The following is an 18,588-nucleotide window of genomic DNA, read 5'->3' on the forward strand; positions in this document are numbered from 1 at the left end:
ACAATTTTTATAATCGAAACGTCTGCTCAAAGAATTATTTTTTCGAGAAAAAATAAATAGAAAAATTGTTCGTATTGGAAAATCGAGGAGAATGAAATCCACGATCCAACTATGAACTTTCGAACTTAGGAACGAAAGAAAACTTGAAGACTTTTTTCAAATATTCAATCGACGAAAGAAGAAACGACAAGGTTTTCACAATAGGTATAAATAAGAGAAACGGGCTCGTTTCGCTCCGACGGTGCGCCGGTTAAAACGGTTTCATTTCGGCACCGGATTACGCAGCCGCCGGCAATAATATCCTATCTTATCCTCGGTGCTGTTGAGCGTAATGAGAAAATAACGCGAAATTACACACCCCGATCGAGCGTGCCCCATCAAAGCGGATTCAAAGCGCGGTTCCAAAGAGGAAGAAGGAAGTTGAGGAAGGTCCCTGATGGCTCGTTGCCAGCTGCTGTGAAATTTATTCGAAATTCCAGAATTTTTAATCGATTCGGTTACACGAGGAAATATTCTTTCTTTTTACGAGCGGTCGTTACATTGTACGAAATTACAAGTTAACGAGATTAACGAGTATTTTTAGGATTTTTGAATTGTAGAGAAAAATACGAAAAAGAGGAGGAATGAGAAATTCTAGAGATTATCAAATAGGTTAATCGTATTAAGCGATCTCGAAAAGGGTTAAAAAAAAAAGAAAAAAAAGAAGGAAACGTTTCGCTAATGGATAAATCCTGAGTAACGATCCACTTGCGCATATTTCTCCCGGTTAAAGTGTCAAACGTTAAAGACGTTGTTAGCCTCTTAACCGGCCTCTCGAGCAAGAGCCTGCCTTTCCCTCCGAATCGTCCAAACACTCGAGAGTTTCTTGCTCGAGGCTGCGTTTATACTGGACACTGATCCCAGGTGTTGCACGGGATGACAAGACGTAAACGTGCAACGCGTGTCTTCGTGCAACACCTCCAAACAAACTGTTCTACCATATCTCGGATCCTGCCGACAAGAAAACAAGAGCCACAAGATGTCTCAAGTAGAAAATCATGTCCAATATTTTTCTTCGTGTGCATAAAATAAAATAACATTGTTCAAATTAATTGTAAACGAATTCAAAGTGATACGTAGTTAAAGAATTTATTAAAGTATCCTTACACTAATAGTATCTCGTTCAAAGTCACTGTATTTCTACTATAATAATCTCTCGTGAACATTCTACAAACCTTTAAGCCACTCGCGAAAATATCCCTGGAATACAAACGAAAAGATGGAATTTCTTCGTACACTTTTGTGGTAAGAGAGAAGAGAGAAAAGAATTCCACCAGAAAATCCCCAAATTCACCACCCACCATCGTTCAAACGATCCCTCGAAATAAGAAGAAAGCGAGGGAAGAGCAAAGTTCGCGACCCAAGCCGTGTGGTGACGGTCGTGAAGGCTTCTCGTGTGGCCGTGGTGGGGTCACTCCCGTGTCGCGGGCGTGTGGAGGGAGCTGGAGGGGCCCGAGGGAGAGGGAAGAGGGCCCGGAGGGGCCAGAGAGCAACGGCGAACACGGCCCCGGGTGATTACGTCGCCTGTCGGCGCGGAACTGTCTCCTCCTACCCGCGGCGCCCACCGTGCTCCTATTGGCCAACCTCCCTGCCGAGGATACACCGCGCACCTTCTCTCTTCCTCTTTCTCTCTCTCTCTCCTCTCCTCTCCTCTCCTCTCATCCGGGCCCTGCTTCTCCCTCTCGCTTTTTCGAACCGCCGCGGTTCCCCCGTTTTTTTCCTTCTTCTTCTTCTTCCTCTTCTCTGCCCTCCTCTCCCTCCCTCGCCCCGAAGCTTTTTCTTTCTGCTTTCTTTCCCTTGTTTCGCTCGCCTTGGCTCCGTTTCGTCGCCGCAGGGCTTCCTTCGCCGCCACCGCCGCCGCTATGGCCGCTTCCGCTTTCGGAGGCGGGATGAGGAGGTTTAAGGAGAGGATGGAATATTGGTTGGATGTTGGGGACGTTTGGAAACGGGGGGAGGGGAGGATGGTTAAAGAGACGATGAAAGATGAAGCGGTCGAAATCCGCTTTTGTTGTCTGGAGATTGCGACTTATTGGGTTTCTTTTGATTCGATCTGTTGGTTGGTATATACACGAGAATGAATATCAATAATTGTTAAAAATTTATCGAGAATGTTGAATGTATTACAGGTATACAGAGATGTAGTCGTGAAAGTAGATATTTGCATTTTTTGCATTCTTGCACATGGAGCACCATCTAACGGGATGTAGATTGTACTTGGTAAGTTAAATTACAAATTTAAATTTATTAAATATTTCTTGGAGCGTGTGTTGGTATTTTATGATTTTTTTCTTTCTAGCTGGAGAAAAAATTTAGACTCTATTTTGTTCCATTCTATAATCCATGATTCAAAGTATAAGTCAAAAGAATCAATTCTTTAATTAATAGCTTCATCGAATTTTCTCTACTCTAGTGAATTTCGTATACAATATCCTTTGATCCCTGAGCCACGATACCAACATTCGAGCGAAAAAAACCCTAGCTCCAAATTTCATACGAAAGAGATGCACAACAAGGAAGATTTTCAGTTAATTTTATCGCTTGAACGCGTATTTTCTACATTATCGATACAATCTTTTTTCCAATTCAGCCAATCCTTGATCCATGAATACACCAATATTCGAGGATCAAAATTTTATCTTCTAAATCAATAATTGGATTGGCGGGATACGATTTATTCGAAAGAGATGAGGAATGGAAGACGTGAAATTACGTCCGGTCGGCACACTCGCGTGCCGTGTGCGGCGCACACGCGCGTCGTCCCAAGCGAATATTTATCGGGTCGCATCGCGACCGTTTGCACGCGATTCCGGCGCATGCAAAAAGGAATTTCACTCCCGTAACGAAGTGAAAATTGTGCGCCTCCGTTTTCTGTATATAAATGATAGCCCGCCGTTAGACTGGCATATCATCCTACTTTCGTTTCAACCGGAAACGAGCGATGAATTTTTTCTTTTTCTCCTCGTTTCTTTTTTTTTTCTCAAAGAACGAATGGATCGAGAAATATTCGAAAATTTGAGGAATTGTTTTCAAATATAAGGGAAACGTATGAAAAGTTATTCGGCGGATGATGAAATATTTGATACGTTGGAACATTGTTGAATCGAGTTTCGATGTTGAAACTTTTTTTTTACAAGTTAATGATTTTTGATACGCGAAAAAATGGATTTCGAACGGATTTCTCTTTTTTTTTCCTTCCAAGAAATATAGAAGTGGAATTATGTGAATTTTATTCGGTGTTTCAGTTTTTCTTCGTCGAAATGTTGCAATTGATTAATATTGGAACATTCTAGACTGTCTTAAAAAATATATATATACACGTAAGTGTAAATGGAAACGATATAAGCCTTCTAAAAATGCTTTCATCACAGAACGGGAACATTTTTCGATAACCTTAATAGATATCTGTATTACGATACTTGATACGATGAAGAAGAATGCTTGGAAAATAAGATTACAATTACAATTTAGATTATTATTATTATTTACAGTATATTAAATTAGTGAAATTTTTCTTTTATTCTTATTTATTTCACGCGTACAAATATAATTTTACAAATCTACCGTTGTCTTGCAATTTCTCCCAAGATACGAACAACCTTGCTCCAGTAAAGTTTCACCATTCAACAATTTTCTTTTTATCGATCTCCAAAAACCCACTCTCTGAAACTCTTTCCCAAGCAATTAATTAAAGAAGAATAGAATAGACGGATGATCGATCCTCCCCATTAAATTCCAAATAATCACGCGCAAAACTTGGTTTGGCAGCCACTTGGAGCGTTAGTGAGTAATTTCCTTTCTTTCCACCGCGGTAATAATAACGCAGATGACAGACTTCCCGGTACGGATCATGATTTCTCCGCTCGGTTTTGCATCGTTGTTTGCCCGTTTGTCGTGGTCACCGCCCGTTAGAAAAGAATCACAATTCGCCAAGTTACCGCCGTGGGAGAGTCGTTCGATCTGGATCACCACGAGAGGAATCGCTCACGGGTAAACCGATCCCGTGCCGCGCACCATCGGGATCCGGCCGAGGTGTGTCACGGTCGCTTGGCCGGGAAAACGTTTATTAACGCTCCACGAAATCGATAAAAAGAAAGAAAATGGAACGATCTTCTTCTTTTCTTAATTTTTAATAACCAATTCGAATTTTATTTCTAAACAATTCTATACATATATTTTGCATAAATATTCGATTTCATTTTTATAATATTGTATATCTTCTCAATTATGAGCAAGTTCTTAATTCTTCCTTAAATAAAAATTCTGATGATTATTATTATTCGCATTGAAATAAAATTATAATAACGATTGTAATTCGATTTCCAAGAGGATAAGAAACGATCGATCACCGATCGATGCAATCTCCACACAATGGCGGCCCGCGTGTCTAACCTCGGCTTCTTCCGGCCGAGATCCAGATCGAATTCGGCCGCTCTATATCGTCCATCTCGTTAAACAAATACAGTCGGCGTCCGGTAAAAATTGCTTTCTCCTCGCAGCATCGCCGACACGCGTCGCCGACGATCCTATCGACAGGACAGGTGCGTCCAGGTGCGTCCGCGTTTCAAGAAGCCGGCTCCGTCTCTAAACTTTGTCAGCCTCTCCTCCCTTCTCCCCCCTGATCGCTATCTGTGAATTTTGTTGCAATAACTCGCCGCCCGTATCTCGATCCATCCTCCACGTACAGTTGCAATCTCTCTTTTCGTCCCTCCATCTCGTCAATTAATCCAATTTCGTTCGTGGAAACGGAGATTCGAGGATTAGAAACGGATTAACAATATTTATTTGTTCCCTTTATTGAAGTTTTATATATTTTCAAGAAGGAAAGAGACGTTTAATTCTCGATACGAAGAATGAACGAAAGGATTATTGGAAAGGGAGTATAAGAATTATCGAAGCCGCAAACTACAAACACATTTTTGCTCTCTTTCTCTCTCCTCGGCTCGCAACAAAGCTGCGATTCAGCCGACGCGCGAGCAAAAAAGTAGCGCTTTCACGAAAGGGGAGCCTCTGTGAACAGGTTCCGCGCGGCGTTGCGCGCACAGACAGGCAGGCAAGCGTGGTGATGATCCATAGGAAATCGACGGAGAAGAAAGCTCGATTGTCCGCGGGTGGCAACGGTGTATCGTTTCCAGTGGCACGAGGAGCGGCGATAAAGTAAAGAGGGTGTTCGGATCAGCACCTGTCTTCTCGACGCGTCCACGTCTCGCGTTTCAGGCGCCGGCCGGGGGTTGCTGTGATCCGTGGACCGTGACGAAACGCTTCTAGGTAAGAATTCTACCCTGAAGATCGATCTCTAGGATCACTTTCGCTTCGAACCTAGCTGTCGATCCTCGACAGTTTGCGGTGTTATTCGAAAGATTCTTCGAGGGGAATTGATCGATGATTGGGGAAGAGAATTGTATTTTCTTATCTCTTAATTTCTTTACGATTTAAAAATCGGCAGGTTTATTCGATTTATCAGGCGACGCTTTGTTCGAGATTTCTCCTTCAGAGTTTCCTGAACCCGTTCTGTGTTAATTTTTGCTCCGCTCGATCTCTGGATGGATCCGGTCGAAAGGGAATGCTGTTAACTTTCGACGATCTTATACGCGCCGCTTCATTCTCGGTGATTACTCATTAAGGTCTCTATGTTACCGTGAAATTATCTCAAAATCCCACGGCCCATGCCTATTCAGCCAGAAAACGATTTTAAGCCTACTTGGAGGGGGAGGGATAATTAAAGAATCTTACGATTAACGCTCGATTTATTATTTTTCCACCTGTAATACGCCTTCCACCTTCCGAGAGAACGAATAAATCTTTAGAATCCGGAGTATGTATTCCTCGAAGGAGAAGAAAACCCATTGTGTGGCTTGTTATTCGCCAGGTATCACGTTTCACGCATCAATCTGTGAACCCTGATCTTTGATCTTTTTATCTTTCTATAATTTATCGAACGAGTGACACGAAGTAAACGCTTGGAAATTTTCTTAATTATCATCTATTTGATTCTAAATGATTCGTTCTAACAATGCATGGAGAAGAGACTGAAACACCATACATCACATATTCTTATTATTTCCAGTTGCTGAGTTAATTTTACAATCAATTACACTAATTACCTTCTGCTCACCTTCGAATCTTCTCGAATTCCAAACCAATTTCGCGTCCAGTGTTCGAACGGCGAGATGGAAAATAAGAGATTGAACGGATTTCTTCCTTCCAATGATCCCAGCGCCATTAGCATAGTGACGATCTACGGCGACATCTCCTTCACGTACCCCGTTATATCTTGGTTGCCTTGCCACCGGCTAAATGGTTTCCCGATGTAAATTGCGTCTTTAACAGAATCGATCGTTGGAAGAAGACAGCCTCCTTAACTCCTTCCTTTTGCAAAGTTAAAAAGGATCCCTCACTTCCGTGGAAAGAGATACGCAATCTTTCGAATCATTCTTGAAAAATATTCGATCGATGATTTATGAAAGAAACTATTTACAATCAAGTATAACATTATAGAAGCAACGAAAATAGATAATTTATACAATCCTTTATTTTTGATTCACCATTCTTCTTTAATCCGAATTCTGACGAAGGAATCTCGAATTTCACTATTCCAATTCCTTATTCTTCATTCGTTGATTAATAAAGAGAGGATGGTTCAGAAGAATGTTTTTGAAAGATTCTTATTGATTCTAGAATCATTTAGATTCGGATTAATCCTCGGAGCACGCAGTTTCGAAGAAGTGGCAAAAACCCTGGTGAAAGAAAAATGGCGGGCGGCGAGGATAATATATACGCGAGAAACGGATGCTGAAACGATGGAATGGAAGGAAGCGAAATCAGGTGCGAGATCTCGATCGATAATTCGGGCGCTATCCACACACACACACACACACACACTTTTGTATAATATCGATATTAGCATTCGCGCCTGGTGTGTTATTTACACGTGTGGACGAGGCGAGAGAGTTGCGGTCGAGAGGGTTGCCACCGGTGGTAATCGCCACCACCGGTCAGGATCCGGGATAGATTAAATTGGGACAGGTAGCAGCCGCGGTGAAGCGAAGAGTATCGGAGTCACGTGCGGCCTCGGCCACCGGAAACATGGTATAAAAGATCGTAAGAGGCCGTCCGCAACGGTAGCAGGCCTTTTCTATTATTCATCCCGTCTTTGATTTCCCCCGCGCGTTGCTTTTCGTTTACGCTCCCCGTAACCATGATGCGTCGTATATCGAAGAATAAAGAATTATACTCGAGTCATCGAGTTGCGTTAAAAATTAAAAACCGCGAAATTGTTGTATATTCTCGATGGAGGAGAATTCGATAATATTTGCACTTACTCGTTGCTTGAGTTTTATCGAGTAAGAATAACAAATTCGATATAGAATTCAGGAAATATAATTTATAAGAATAAGAATATCGAATGAAAATTTAATAATCGAATATTTTAAACTACTTTATATAAAGATAAATGGAGAAATGTTTGTAAACATAAAGAAAAAATAATACCATTCGCGAATATTTGAAATAATGAAATAACAAATTCGATATATAATAGATTTCACAGGAAATATAATTATAAGAATAAGAATAGCGGGTGAAAATTTAATAATCGAATTTGAACCATCTATAATGAAATAACATTCGATATAGAATTCGCAGAAAATATAATTTATAAAAATAAGAATACCAGGTGAAAATTTCATCTATAATGAAGTAACATTCGATATAATTTGCAGGGAATATAATTTATAAGAATAAGAATACCGGATGAAAATTTAATAATCGAATTTGAACCACCTTATACAAAGATAAATGGAGAAATATTTGTAAACAGAAATAATTTATAAGAATAAGAATACCGGGTGAAAATTTAATAATCGAATTTGAACCATCTGTAATGAAATAACATTCGATATAGAATTCGCAGGGAATATAGTTTGAATATAAAAGAATAAGAATACCGGGTGAAAATTTAATAATCGAGTAAACTATCTATAATGAAATAACATTCGATATAATTTGCAGGGAATACAATTTGTAAGAATAAGAATACCGGGTGAAAATTTAATAATCGAATTTGAACCATCTTATATAAAGATAAATGGAGAAATATTCGTAAACATAAAGAAAAAATACCATTCGCGAATATATGTAATGAAATAACATTCGATATAGAATTCACAAGAAATATAATTTGTAAGAATAAGAAAATTTGATAATCGAGTTTAAACCATCTAGAATGAAATAACATTCGATATAGAATTCGTAGAGAATATAATTTATAAAAATAAAAATACAGGTATTCGATATAAATTCAAAATTGTAAGAATAAGAATACCGGATGAAAATCGAGTTTAAATCTCGTGCAAAGATAAAATGGAGAACTGCGAGAAGAAAAATTCGTTCGAAATTGATTCACGAATGAGAATACTTCAAAACTTACGTAAATATAAACACGTATTCGTATCGTAAGTAACTCTTGTTACCATAAAAGCGTAGATAAACTCGATGGACAGGTTCTGAAAGCTCGGTTTCACCGCGTCGAGCGGAATGCGTGCAAGAAAGTGGCGGGATGAAAAGAGGCGAGGACGATGGGCGCAGGAAGAAGCACGGCCACGGGATTACGTGGACATTGGTATTGGCCACAATGTTTCTTCATCGTTGGAAAAATTAACCGGATTCCGAGGAAATTATCGGGGATAACTTCTTGCGGAAGTTTCGAGGGCGTCGCGAGCAAACAACGGGATTGAAAAAAAAAAAAGGTAGTCAGCTTTTTTTTCTCTTTAACTTCGCTTCCTTCGCGCGGACGATCGATAATTCAAACACAACTTTGGAATTTTAAACAAACATTCTTTCCCGAATAAAGTTAGATTAATTTTTCTTTTGGACTCGAGTAGTTGAAATTTTTTTAACGATCGAAGAACAAAAGAATAAATTAAGAAAAATTAGATTAAGAAACGATCTACGAAATCAAGAAACAGTTATATCGGTAGAGTTTTATACATGTGTTTCTACGTGCATCAACTAGTTTATTACTAAGTTGCTCTTCCAACGCAACTTTCCACTTGTCGTTCATAAATTCGCTTTGCCTCTTGATACAACATTTATTTCAACTTTATCGATGACACGTACGTTATTAGTAATAGTAATCATCTTATATAATCAAAGCGTAGCAAGTTATAGATATTTTCTGACCCCGTTAATAATCGACATTTGTCGCATTAATCTTCGTTATCTTCGTTAGAGCTTCCTGTTAAAAGCTTGATTTTGCAATTAAAACTTGGTATTTATGATATTATTTAGAGATTTAATATCAATGAAAATTATAGGCTTTTCGTATCCCTTATGACGTTGTAAATGTTCCATGCAACCAAGTTTAATCTTTTTGCGTCTAGACATCAATCTTCAAACTATATTGACAGGCAACAAGGGAAATAATTTAGTATCTAAACGGAATAAAATCGAGTTAATTGATTTCAGAACATTTTATTTTGCAAAAAGATTCATTCTATATGGATTTACATCGATGAAAGATGTATATTAAATTTTTTCAGAAATATTTTTAGACTATCTTGCGTAGGATATTCGTTTATTGAGGCAGCATTAATTTCAAAATTTTTCTTAAAAAAAAACACGTGATCCAATATCTTCGAATAAAGATCGATCAACGGCCGATCGACTCTTACTTTCAACAACGTTTCACGTGTCGCTGACTGGATTCTATCCCTTATCATGCACGACTTTGAATTAAGAGAAAGTATAGCAGCCTCCTGCTGGCCCACTGCACCGACGAATCAGAGCTGAACTATCAGCCTGTATCAATGCTCGAGCTGACACGGATTACTGGCCCTGGGACGAGGTTTCGTGTCACACGGTCAATTTGTACGCTTTTATAGGGTTCTTGCTCGAAAATATTCGGACAAAAGACAACGATAGAAACGGAATTATCGAATTATCGAAATCGAGGAGGAAAATATAGAAACTTTAGGAAGCAAGATTTAAATGGAGAAATAATAATTTTGAAATAAATTTGAATGGTGCATTTTAAACCAAGTCTCTTGATCCATTCGATATATATTTAAATCTGAAAATCCTACTAATTATAACGTGTTCGTGAAACAATAAATCTCGTTAAAATTCTCGAAATAACAATGTAACGAGTGAAACTATAAATTGAGAAACTATAAGGTATTACAATTGCTCAATTCTTGGTATCGTTACATAAATGCAGAGTTTAATCCACAAGAGAGCAATTTTAATTCGCGTTCAAATTTATCTCAAACAAATTATTAAACGTCGTTTTCAATATTAAACTTGCGAATTTATTTATTTGATCTTTTTAGAAATTAATCTTCCAACTTCGAGTCCAAACAGGGTACAAATTAATCAAAGGGAGATCAAAATGAAGTTGAGAGAAAAGGGGATCGAAAATAAACGATTAACACTGTGGCATTCCTTCGTGTATCCACGCCATAATGACAGGAACGTGTCCGCTGCGTAACGAGAGGGAAACGGCAGCCGTAAAGTATCAGGGACAAGCGTTAAGGTGTCGTAAAGGCGATAATTCAACGGGTTTATCAAGCACGGCCGAACACGGTCAAACCGCTGTCTTTACGACTGATCGATATTAATGCCCATTGTTAAAAACGAATAGCGGCGGTGTACCGATCGAGCAGCTTGGACGCAAATTGCCGAGGCACGCCGGACCCCTCCCCCCTCGTTTCAATTTTAATATTGGGAGGGGGAGAGGTTATTATTGGTCGATCGTTGGTTCACAATGGTTCGTTTCGATTCCCTTTTCATCTTTAGGTTTCTACTTTCTTCTTTACCTTCGCGCGTCTACGACGATCTACGAATCTGAATTATCGACCGATAAATTCATTCTGCATACGAAATTTCTAGAATATAGCGTTTCGATAAGAAGAATTTCTTTTTAATTCGAATGAAAAGAGTTTTATTGTTGTATACTTGTCCATTTATAATGCAGATTTTCAATATTATATCATTAACTTCAACTTGTTTCGTATTATTTAACATTTAGACATGATGTATAATATTCCAATAAATAAATAAATAAATAAATGAAATTATTTTTCCCTGAGTGAACATATTATTTATAAAAAAAAAACTATTTTTGTGTATACAAAAAGAATGGAACGATGAAGTTAAATACCAACTTTAAAAAAAAAACATTGATCAATAATTACGTTTAAATTACAAACTTTCACAAGTTATCAAAGTTACATACTTCTTGCGTAAAAGATGTATCTGTATATGATATATACCTGCACTTTATATTCCTGGAAACGAGAAAGAGAGAGAGAGAGCATACAGAGTATCACAGGACACAAATCCATCCCCCAGTTTTCCAGCTAGGAGGATAATAACTCGATGTCCGCCCCCTCTGATCCCCGGCGCAGTGAAAGCTAGGTGTGGAACAAGAGGCGTGACAAATCGTAGAATCGGGTCGATCAATGTACGAGCTGCGTAAGTGCGTGGTGGCTCGAAATTGCACGCTCGTGTCCTACCTACCTACCCGGTACCTTGGTCCGTGTCCACGCGTGTAAATCGCGCGTGTAGGTGCAGGGGACCGTGTCTGTGTCGCGTGCACGACGGTGTCCAGTGATTAATCCCCGCACACACGCCCATAATTCGCCCCTGAATCGGCTCGTAAACGACGTTCGCCCGCTTCGGCCCGGACCGGATTAAATAAGAGCTTTTCAATACGGCTCCCGGTCTTATCTATCCCGTGTTATTAGCCCCCTCGACGTAAATTGATGTTACACGCGTACTCGACCGGTGGACGTATTTTTCGCGTATTTTCCTCCTCTTTCTCCTTTCTTCTTCTTCCTCTTGTGGTTTCATCTCCGCTGGAAGCCAATCGATTCCTTTCAACTTAACTTTTGACGATGAGAATGAATCTTACGTTTTATTTTATATGTTAAAGTTAAATAGAAAAATTGTATATTGTAGGAAAGAAGAAAAGGAAAAGAAATTGTATCGACGGTGTAAGAGCATAATTTATAAAAAGAGGGAGAGAAGAACAAACGATGAAGTTACGTAAATTTGCTTTTAACGCGACAGTTTCATCGTCGTGCACGGCCATTCTTCATCTCGCGTACGGGCCGCTCTTCCAGAAGTCCAGTCAAACCAGTGTAACACGAAGAACGAAGGCAAAAAGTAAGAACCATTGTTACTAGTTCCTGTTACCGTGTCCCGCGCACAATACACATTGCACGCTTCCTTTGCAACCGTGAAAAATAATCCGGCTTTGTCTATGATGTGTGCGCAACAATGCGCCACTGGTGCAAGCCATCGTACGGTCGCGGTTGAAATGTCTTTTCAGGATAAACTCCGCGTTCCAGCGAACGTTGCGGCCCGACAAATGACACGTACACTATCGATGATCTTTAATAATTCGTTCTTTAATACTGCGATAATTAATTTATTATTTAAAATTGTTGTAGAGAGATTGGAAGAAAATTCTAGCCAAAAAATTTCGAAAAATTTGTCCTCGAGATATTGAGACTTTTCCAACATGCTTTTAAGTCAATTTTATAAATTCGTAAGCCGTGAATATATCCATTTATCTTTTGCTCTTCTTCGACAGCTTTTCAACGAGAATGGAGAAGATGAGATCACAGTGCTGGTTGATTTCATTAATTCGCGATGAATGAAGATACAAAACAGAGTAATCCGCCCCAACGCCATTGAACCACGCTAACGAGTCCCCTGGGCGACGTCGATGAAGTCGAGCGCTTAATTTTCTTTCATAATGGAACCCTTTAACTGAATTTAGCCTTTCAATTTTCGAAAGAACGAAATAGCAAAATTAATTTCTCTCTCTCTCTTCTCTCCAACGAATATTGAAACTCTTTCCTTTCCTCTTCGAAATCTCCTATCTCCTTTGATAGACTGATAAATTGGATTGTCAAAACTGGAAATAAATAATTAGTTAAATTAGTTGAAGAAAGAAGTTTTGCAAGTTATGTCAAAGAAACGAAAATATTCCACGAGGAGGAGGGCAATGTTTTAAACGGACGAGTTGCAATTTGCCCGCTCGAGTTGCACCGAGTAATTATAGGATGAGCATTTTGGCGGGCAATTTAATTTCGCAAATGATCCGTCCACGATTAATATTCATAATTTGCACAAGTTGGATAACCGGTTGTACAATGTGCGTTACATAACGCTGTAACCATGCAAGAAAGAGAGAGAGAGATGTCCAGAAGTGAAAGGGAGGCATATTAGAAACGGCACATGAGCTGTAGGGCTTAGCCAGAAACAGGGATTTTGCTGAGTTAATTCGAAATAGTGGTGGAAGACAGGAAGGCGAGATTCGGCATGGAGTTCTCAACGGTTCTCTGCTTAATCGACACACACACACGCACTCATAAAAAAAAAAACAACCTGATCCTAGAAAAAGAAACCGTGAAATTTATAAAATTATTTCGCCCACCTACGTCGCCTAGGGAATTTTATTATATACAGAGACTTTCGCGAAAGTCGTGGAAGATTCGATTCATCCAGTGGTGGATCTTTTTTTTTCAATTCTCTCGGTTAAACAAATTCAACAATGGAATACTTGTTATTGAAAATGTTTAATAAATAAAGTGAGTAGACGCGCGGAATAGAAATTACAAAAGTAGATGGAGAATTAAGTCCGCTCGATTTGTCGCCCGATTTCTCTTTGCACAGCTGAGTCACTGCTTTTTTTTGCTCGCTTCACGGTGAATCGAAAGCAGCCTCGAGATTACCTAGATATAGAAATCTTTGTTCTCTCACGAAAAACGAGGAATCGAGCTCCCGCCGGCTCGATCTTTGCGTATAAAATCGAAAATCGAGGCTCGTATAATTAAGAACGAATTACAGAGCTAAAATTAGAATTATCGAGATCTCCAAAGAAAATAATCCAAAAATAAAGACACGATCTTTTAGAGGAATCCACTTCCGGAATCCTCTCGAGGAGGAACTCGAATGATGTCTCGAAAAAAGAAGAAGGAAAACAACGGCGAAAAAAATGAATAATGAAGAGAGCAGAAAAGAACGAGAGAAGAAAAGAAAAATCGGGATAGACGGGGTCAAGCCGCGGAGGGAAAGAATGGCAGCGTTTAAAATGGGCTTAAAGTCATCGAGGACGTAATCGGTCCTGTCGATCTTCTGGTGGCCCGTTCTCCCATAATCCCGCAAGGATTGAGCCAACCCTTCTCCCCATTCAACGCCTCTCTTTCTCTCTCTCAACCTGGCATTGATCATTGTGCCTCACACGATCGCCTCATAATAGGCTCACGTCGTTTCCATCGTCCCCTCCTCCCCCTCCCCTGCCTCGATAATAAAGAAGTCTTGATCTCTCTGCCCTTCTCTGTCCCTCCCTCCTCTTTCTTGATTCCGGACTGTGCGACGTGTTGTCCGGACACGCATTTGGATCTTCTCCAAAGTGCCTCTTGCGCGTATTCGTACGATGAAAGATGGTATCATCGTAATCGCGAGATCGATATTCCGTTTGTTCCTGGTGACGGGTGTGAGTAATCAGGCGGATGCTTGAATTTTTCTCACGTAATTTTTTTATAGTAATAAGATAATGGAGTGCAATTTTATCATACAAATTTTCGATATTGTAAAGTAACGAAGGATGATCCAGGTAGAAATTTTAAAGACATCTTGGTATCTAATCGTTGATTAAAAACTTTATGACAAACTTTTTATTCGAAAACTTGGCTCATCTCTCGCGAAGCGTTCCTTCGAAACGAGAAAATCATACGAGCAATATTGAAACGAAAACTCATTGGAGATTTCAGAGAGAGAGAGTCGGTTTGTTTGTCCCCCGATGGCGATCCAGACCTCAAGTGGAGGAGAGTGTTGTGTGCACGCGAATGTGGGATGAATGGAAATACGGGTACTTGAGTAAGCTTAAATTACATTTCATTCATGCAGGAAAAGCAGACACGCGGGAGTCGGCCTTCCGGCTCGCCGTTGTGGAAACGGGCAGAGAGCGCTGCTTCTGCGTAATAATGGCCGGCCTATAATGTGTATTATCCCGACATCCTGCGGCGTCTCCTTTCGTGTGCGGCTTTTCCTAGGCCGGCGTTGCGACAACGACGATAATCGGGCGGTGCTCTCGCGTTTTTTCCCAGCCTCTGCGGAAGAGGCTCTCCTCTCCGAGGTTGCGAGAACCGAGGCCAAATATTCGAAAATCATCGTCTTAATTTTCATTTCAATTTACGACACAATTATTTATTCTTTTCCTGAATCATAGAAACTAGAGTCTTATTCTTGGAACGAGTGGAGAAATTTAAATATGTGGAAGTTCGTTTTACTCGAATGTTACTCGTGATAATTCAAAAGTATTTTTTTTACAACGAAATTGGCGAATTTAATCGGTGAAAATACAAGTCTTTTGCGAAACACGAATTCTGTAAACCGGTGCGCAGAGTTTTAATCGCGAGCCATCGAGCCGCCGCCGCTTCAATGGGGGAGTATATAGGGGACAGGAAGGGGGTAAAAATCGGTGAGGAGGAATCATGGCTGGATGCACTCCCTCCCTATGTTCACGCACTTTTACCGCCGGCTAGCATCGGCACTGGTTCTGCGTTTTTCGAGGGGGAATCGACGACCTGTTGAGCCCGTTGTCCTGCCGAGGAAAGTCGTCCGAATCGTTGTAGAATCCTCGACGATATTTATTCCGGGTATAAAAATAAGAAAAGATGGAAGAAATTCGAAATCTTATATATCTGAAATAAGGTTTCTTTTGAAATGAAAGAAATTTTAAATTTGAACGTATTTTAACTCCCCTTAAAAATGCTGCTTAAAGTATTAAAAATATCTTTCACTTTATTCGACGAAGAATAAGTTGTAGAAAGTTTCGGTTAACCACAAATCTTCCACCACTACTTACAACCACAGATTTTCTAATTCAAATTCTCATTTCCACGCGGGAAGAAAAGATATATATCCACGTGATAGGACGATAAATTTTATTTTCGCAAAGAATTTTACAAAAGTTTACACGGTGCTTCCCCGAACAGCAGTTCGCGCTTTCACGTGATTATAATTTTCCATCAGGCAGGCCATTCTTTTTCTCCTTCCAACTCGGTACAACGTGAAAATCAAAACAATATATACTTTTACTGCGTCACGTTGCTCCACTTTCCCTTCTGTCTTTTTCTTTTAATGACACTCATCGCAATCATTCGTAATGACCGGTCCCCGACGACGAACGAGAAATTACAATTTACATCATGGACACGTTGCAAGAGGCACGATATAAAAAGAGAAAATGGAATGTCGCGCGAATGGCAGTTTCGACCGATGGAAGAAGGATGGCAAGCCTCGTATCGATCGCGATCGTTATTGCAGTATGGAGCGTGCCACGATCCGGCGGGATCGATCCACGTGGATCGATCGAGAGGAGGGCGACAGCGGCAGGTGAACGATATACAATTCTCTCCTCGATGAGATTCTTTTGTGAGGATAGTGACAAGGGAAGTCTTGATCTGTGATCTGAACGGTTTTCCTTTGTTCTTTTTTCTTTTATCGCTGCTTGTAAAATTCATAGATGGATTAAATGTAATTGGGATGTTTCTTTTCCAGCTATTTTTGTTACGAGATTGGAATTTATTTACTTACTTTTCTTTTTTTTTTTTTTTTGTATTGAGAAAATGTAAAAGTTAAATCGTGATGGAATTTAATAAATAAATTTCGAATGGTTAAATTAAAGAGAGGAAAGAATTTTAAATTAATCACTCTTTTCAGAAGTAGAAGTGAAATTTGGAAAGTTATGGAAAATTATTATAAATTTTAATAAACGAGTTTGAATAAATGACCACGATTCCTTTTGTTAGAATTCTTCCTTCAGAATAAATTTTATATTATACATTTTCTAAGAATCATGAATGTTTTGTTCTATATTAATGATCAATAGGATTTTTTTTTCATACTTTCTTCATTTTCTCAAAAGTAAATCAAAAAAACTTATTTGAAGGAATAAAGAAAAATATCAATACATTCTAAAAATGATTGAAAAGAGAGAAGAATAAAATTGTTGGCTATTTCAAGAAACTTCTTATTGGTCTTATTTCAGGTATAGCAGACGAAGCTATCAGAAAGATCTTTCGCGTGATCTCCACGGAAAATTCGAACGAGAAAGACGACGAATTGCTGGTGAAACTTGTCAAAGAGGAAATCGTAAGAACGGCACAAAGCATCAAAACGCCATCAGGTTCGATCGCGGCTGCAGCCAGAAGAGCGCAAAGATTGGTCACCGAATTGACAGCTACATACATTACTGCTATTTACAAATCAAAATCAGTGGAAGAAGCCAAAGTGAATTTTTCTCGATTTCAGAATACGGTTCAGAAGATTGTAGATTTTATCAAAAATGGCCAATTTTGATCTTCTTCAGGAAGGAAAGATATAAAAATTTCAAAACCCTGTTATGAACAAGTTATAAAATAAAGTTGACTTAGAGTTATTAAATTAAAAGTTAATCTTAAAAATTTTCAAAATGTACAGACTTTATCCTTTAAACTATATTTAACAATCTTAAATTCATCATATATTCTTTATGCCATACCTTGGTGTTTATTTGCAGATATTTATACTAGATAAACTTAACGAGATTATTATTATTAAAAAATAATACTTAATCATCTTATTACTATGCCACGTATCATAGAAATAAATTTTTACACGAGATCTATCGATTTTATTTTAAACGTGCTATATTTACAAAAAAAAAAAAAGAATAAAATTGAATACTTATCAATCACGAAAAAGTCAAAAATTGAGACAAAAATTATATCCATGATTCCACGCAACAAAGAATCCATGGAAAATCTCTCGGCATCGATCGTCGAGGTCGTGGCTCGAGGAATCTATCGAGTACATCGAACACGTGCCAGGAACTTTTACCCTGTCAGAGATCATACGATATTTCTTTTTTTTTTTTTTTTCTTTTCCTTTCAGCCCCATCTACGAGGACGTGTATTGCTTTTACGTGTATAGATCCGTACACACGCGTATGCCAACGAAAATTATTCCCGCTGACGTATGAGTCAGGGCAGACGATCCATTGTAAAAGCGGCATGGGCTCATAATCTGGCGATGTAGGATCTCCAGGCCGAGCTGACCGGAACTGCGCCTATGCTCTCTCGCCGGAAGTGGCGCTGCCACATGTAGTAATATAAATTATAATGCCCTTACGGTTTTTCCTTTCGCGGATTTGCATTTAAAACACCGGAATGGCATTGTCGTCGGGATCGGAGCGGGCGATTTTCATGGAAATAAGAAAACCGCGGGGGCCATCGCGCTATTACTTGCGCTAGTCTTTTGCCCCACACCGTCCTCGATCGTGATTTTGCTAGATGTTTTTCGCGGTGGCGAGATAAAAACGGGGGAAAAGAGAGAACGCACACGCTCGTTCTCCGTTGATTTCCATCGAATCGTGCCAAGGCTAATCGGAGATCAAATCTGGAAACGAAACGGCTCGCTTTCACCGGCTCGGACAATGGGCGCTAAAGCTTTTCTAATTCTTTTTTTTTTCTTCTTTTCTTTTCTTTTCTTCTTTGT

General features: G+C 39.3%; 1 protein-coding gene across 1 annotated transcript in view; it reads left to right on the forward strand.

Annotated features, from left to right (window-relative positions):
* Positions 1 to 17,716, forward strand: part of LOC100578989 — a 52,333-nt gene extending 34,617 nt beyond the window's left edge. Inside the window, exons 2-3 of the mRNA XM_016911979.2 lie at positions 11,995 to 12,201; positions 17,102 to 17,716. Coding sequence (XP_016767468.1) covers positions 12,072 to 12,201; positions 17,102 to 17,412 — 441 coding nt within the window. The 5' untranslated portion in view covers positions 11,995 to 12,071 and the 3' untranslated portion in view covers positions 17,413 to 17,716. The remainder of the gene's footprint in view (positions 1 to 11,994; positions 12,202 to 17,101) is intronic.
* The last annotated feature ends 872 nt before the right edge of the window (positions 17,717 to 18,588 follow it).

The sequence above is a fragment of the Apis mellifera genome, linkage group LG4, assembly GCF_003254395.2.
Source record: "Apis mellifera strain DH4 linkage group LG4, Amel_HAv3.1, whole genome shotgun sequence".
Classification (NCBI taxonomy): Eukaryota; Metazoa; Arthropoda; class Insecta; order Hymenoptera; family Apidae; genus Apis; species Apis mellifera.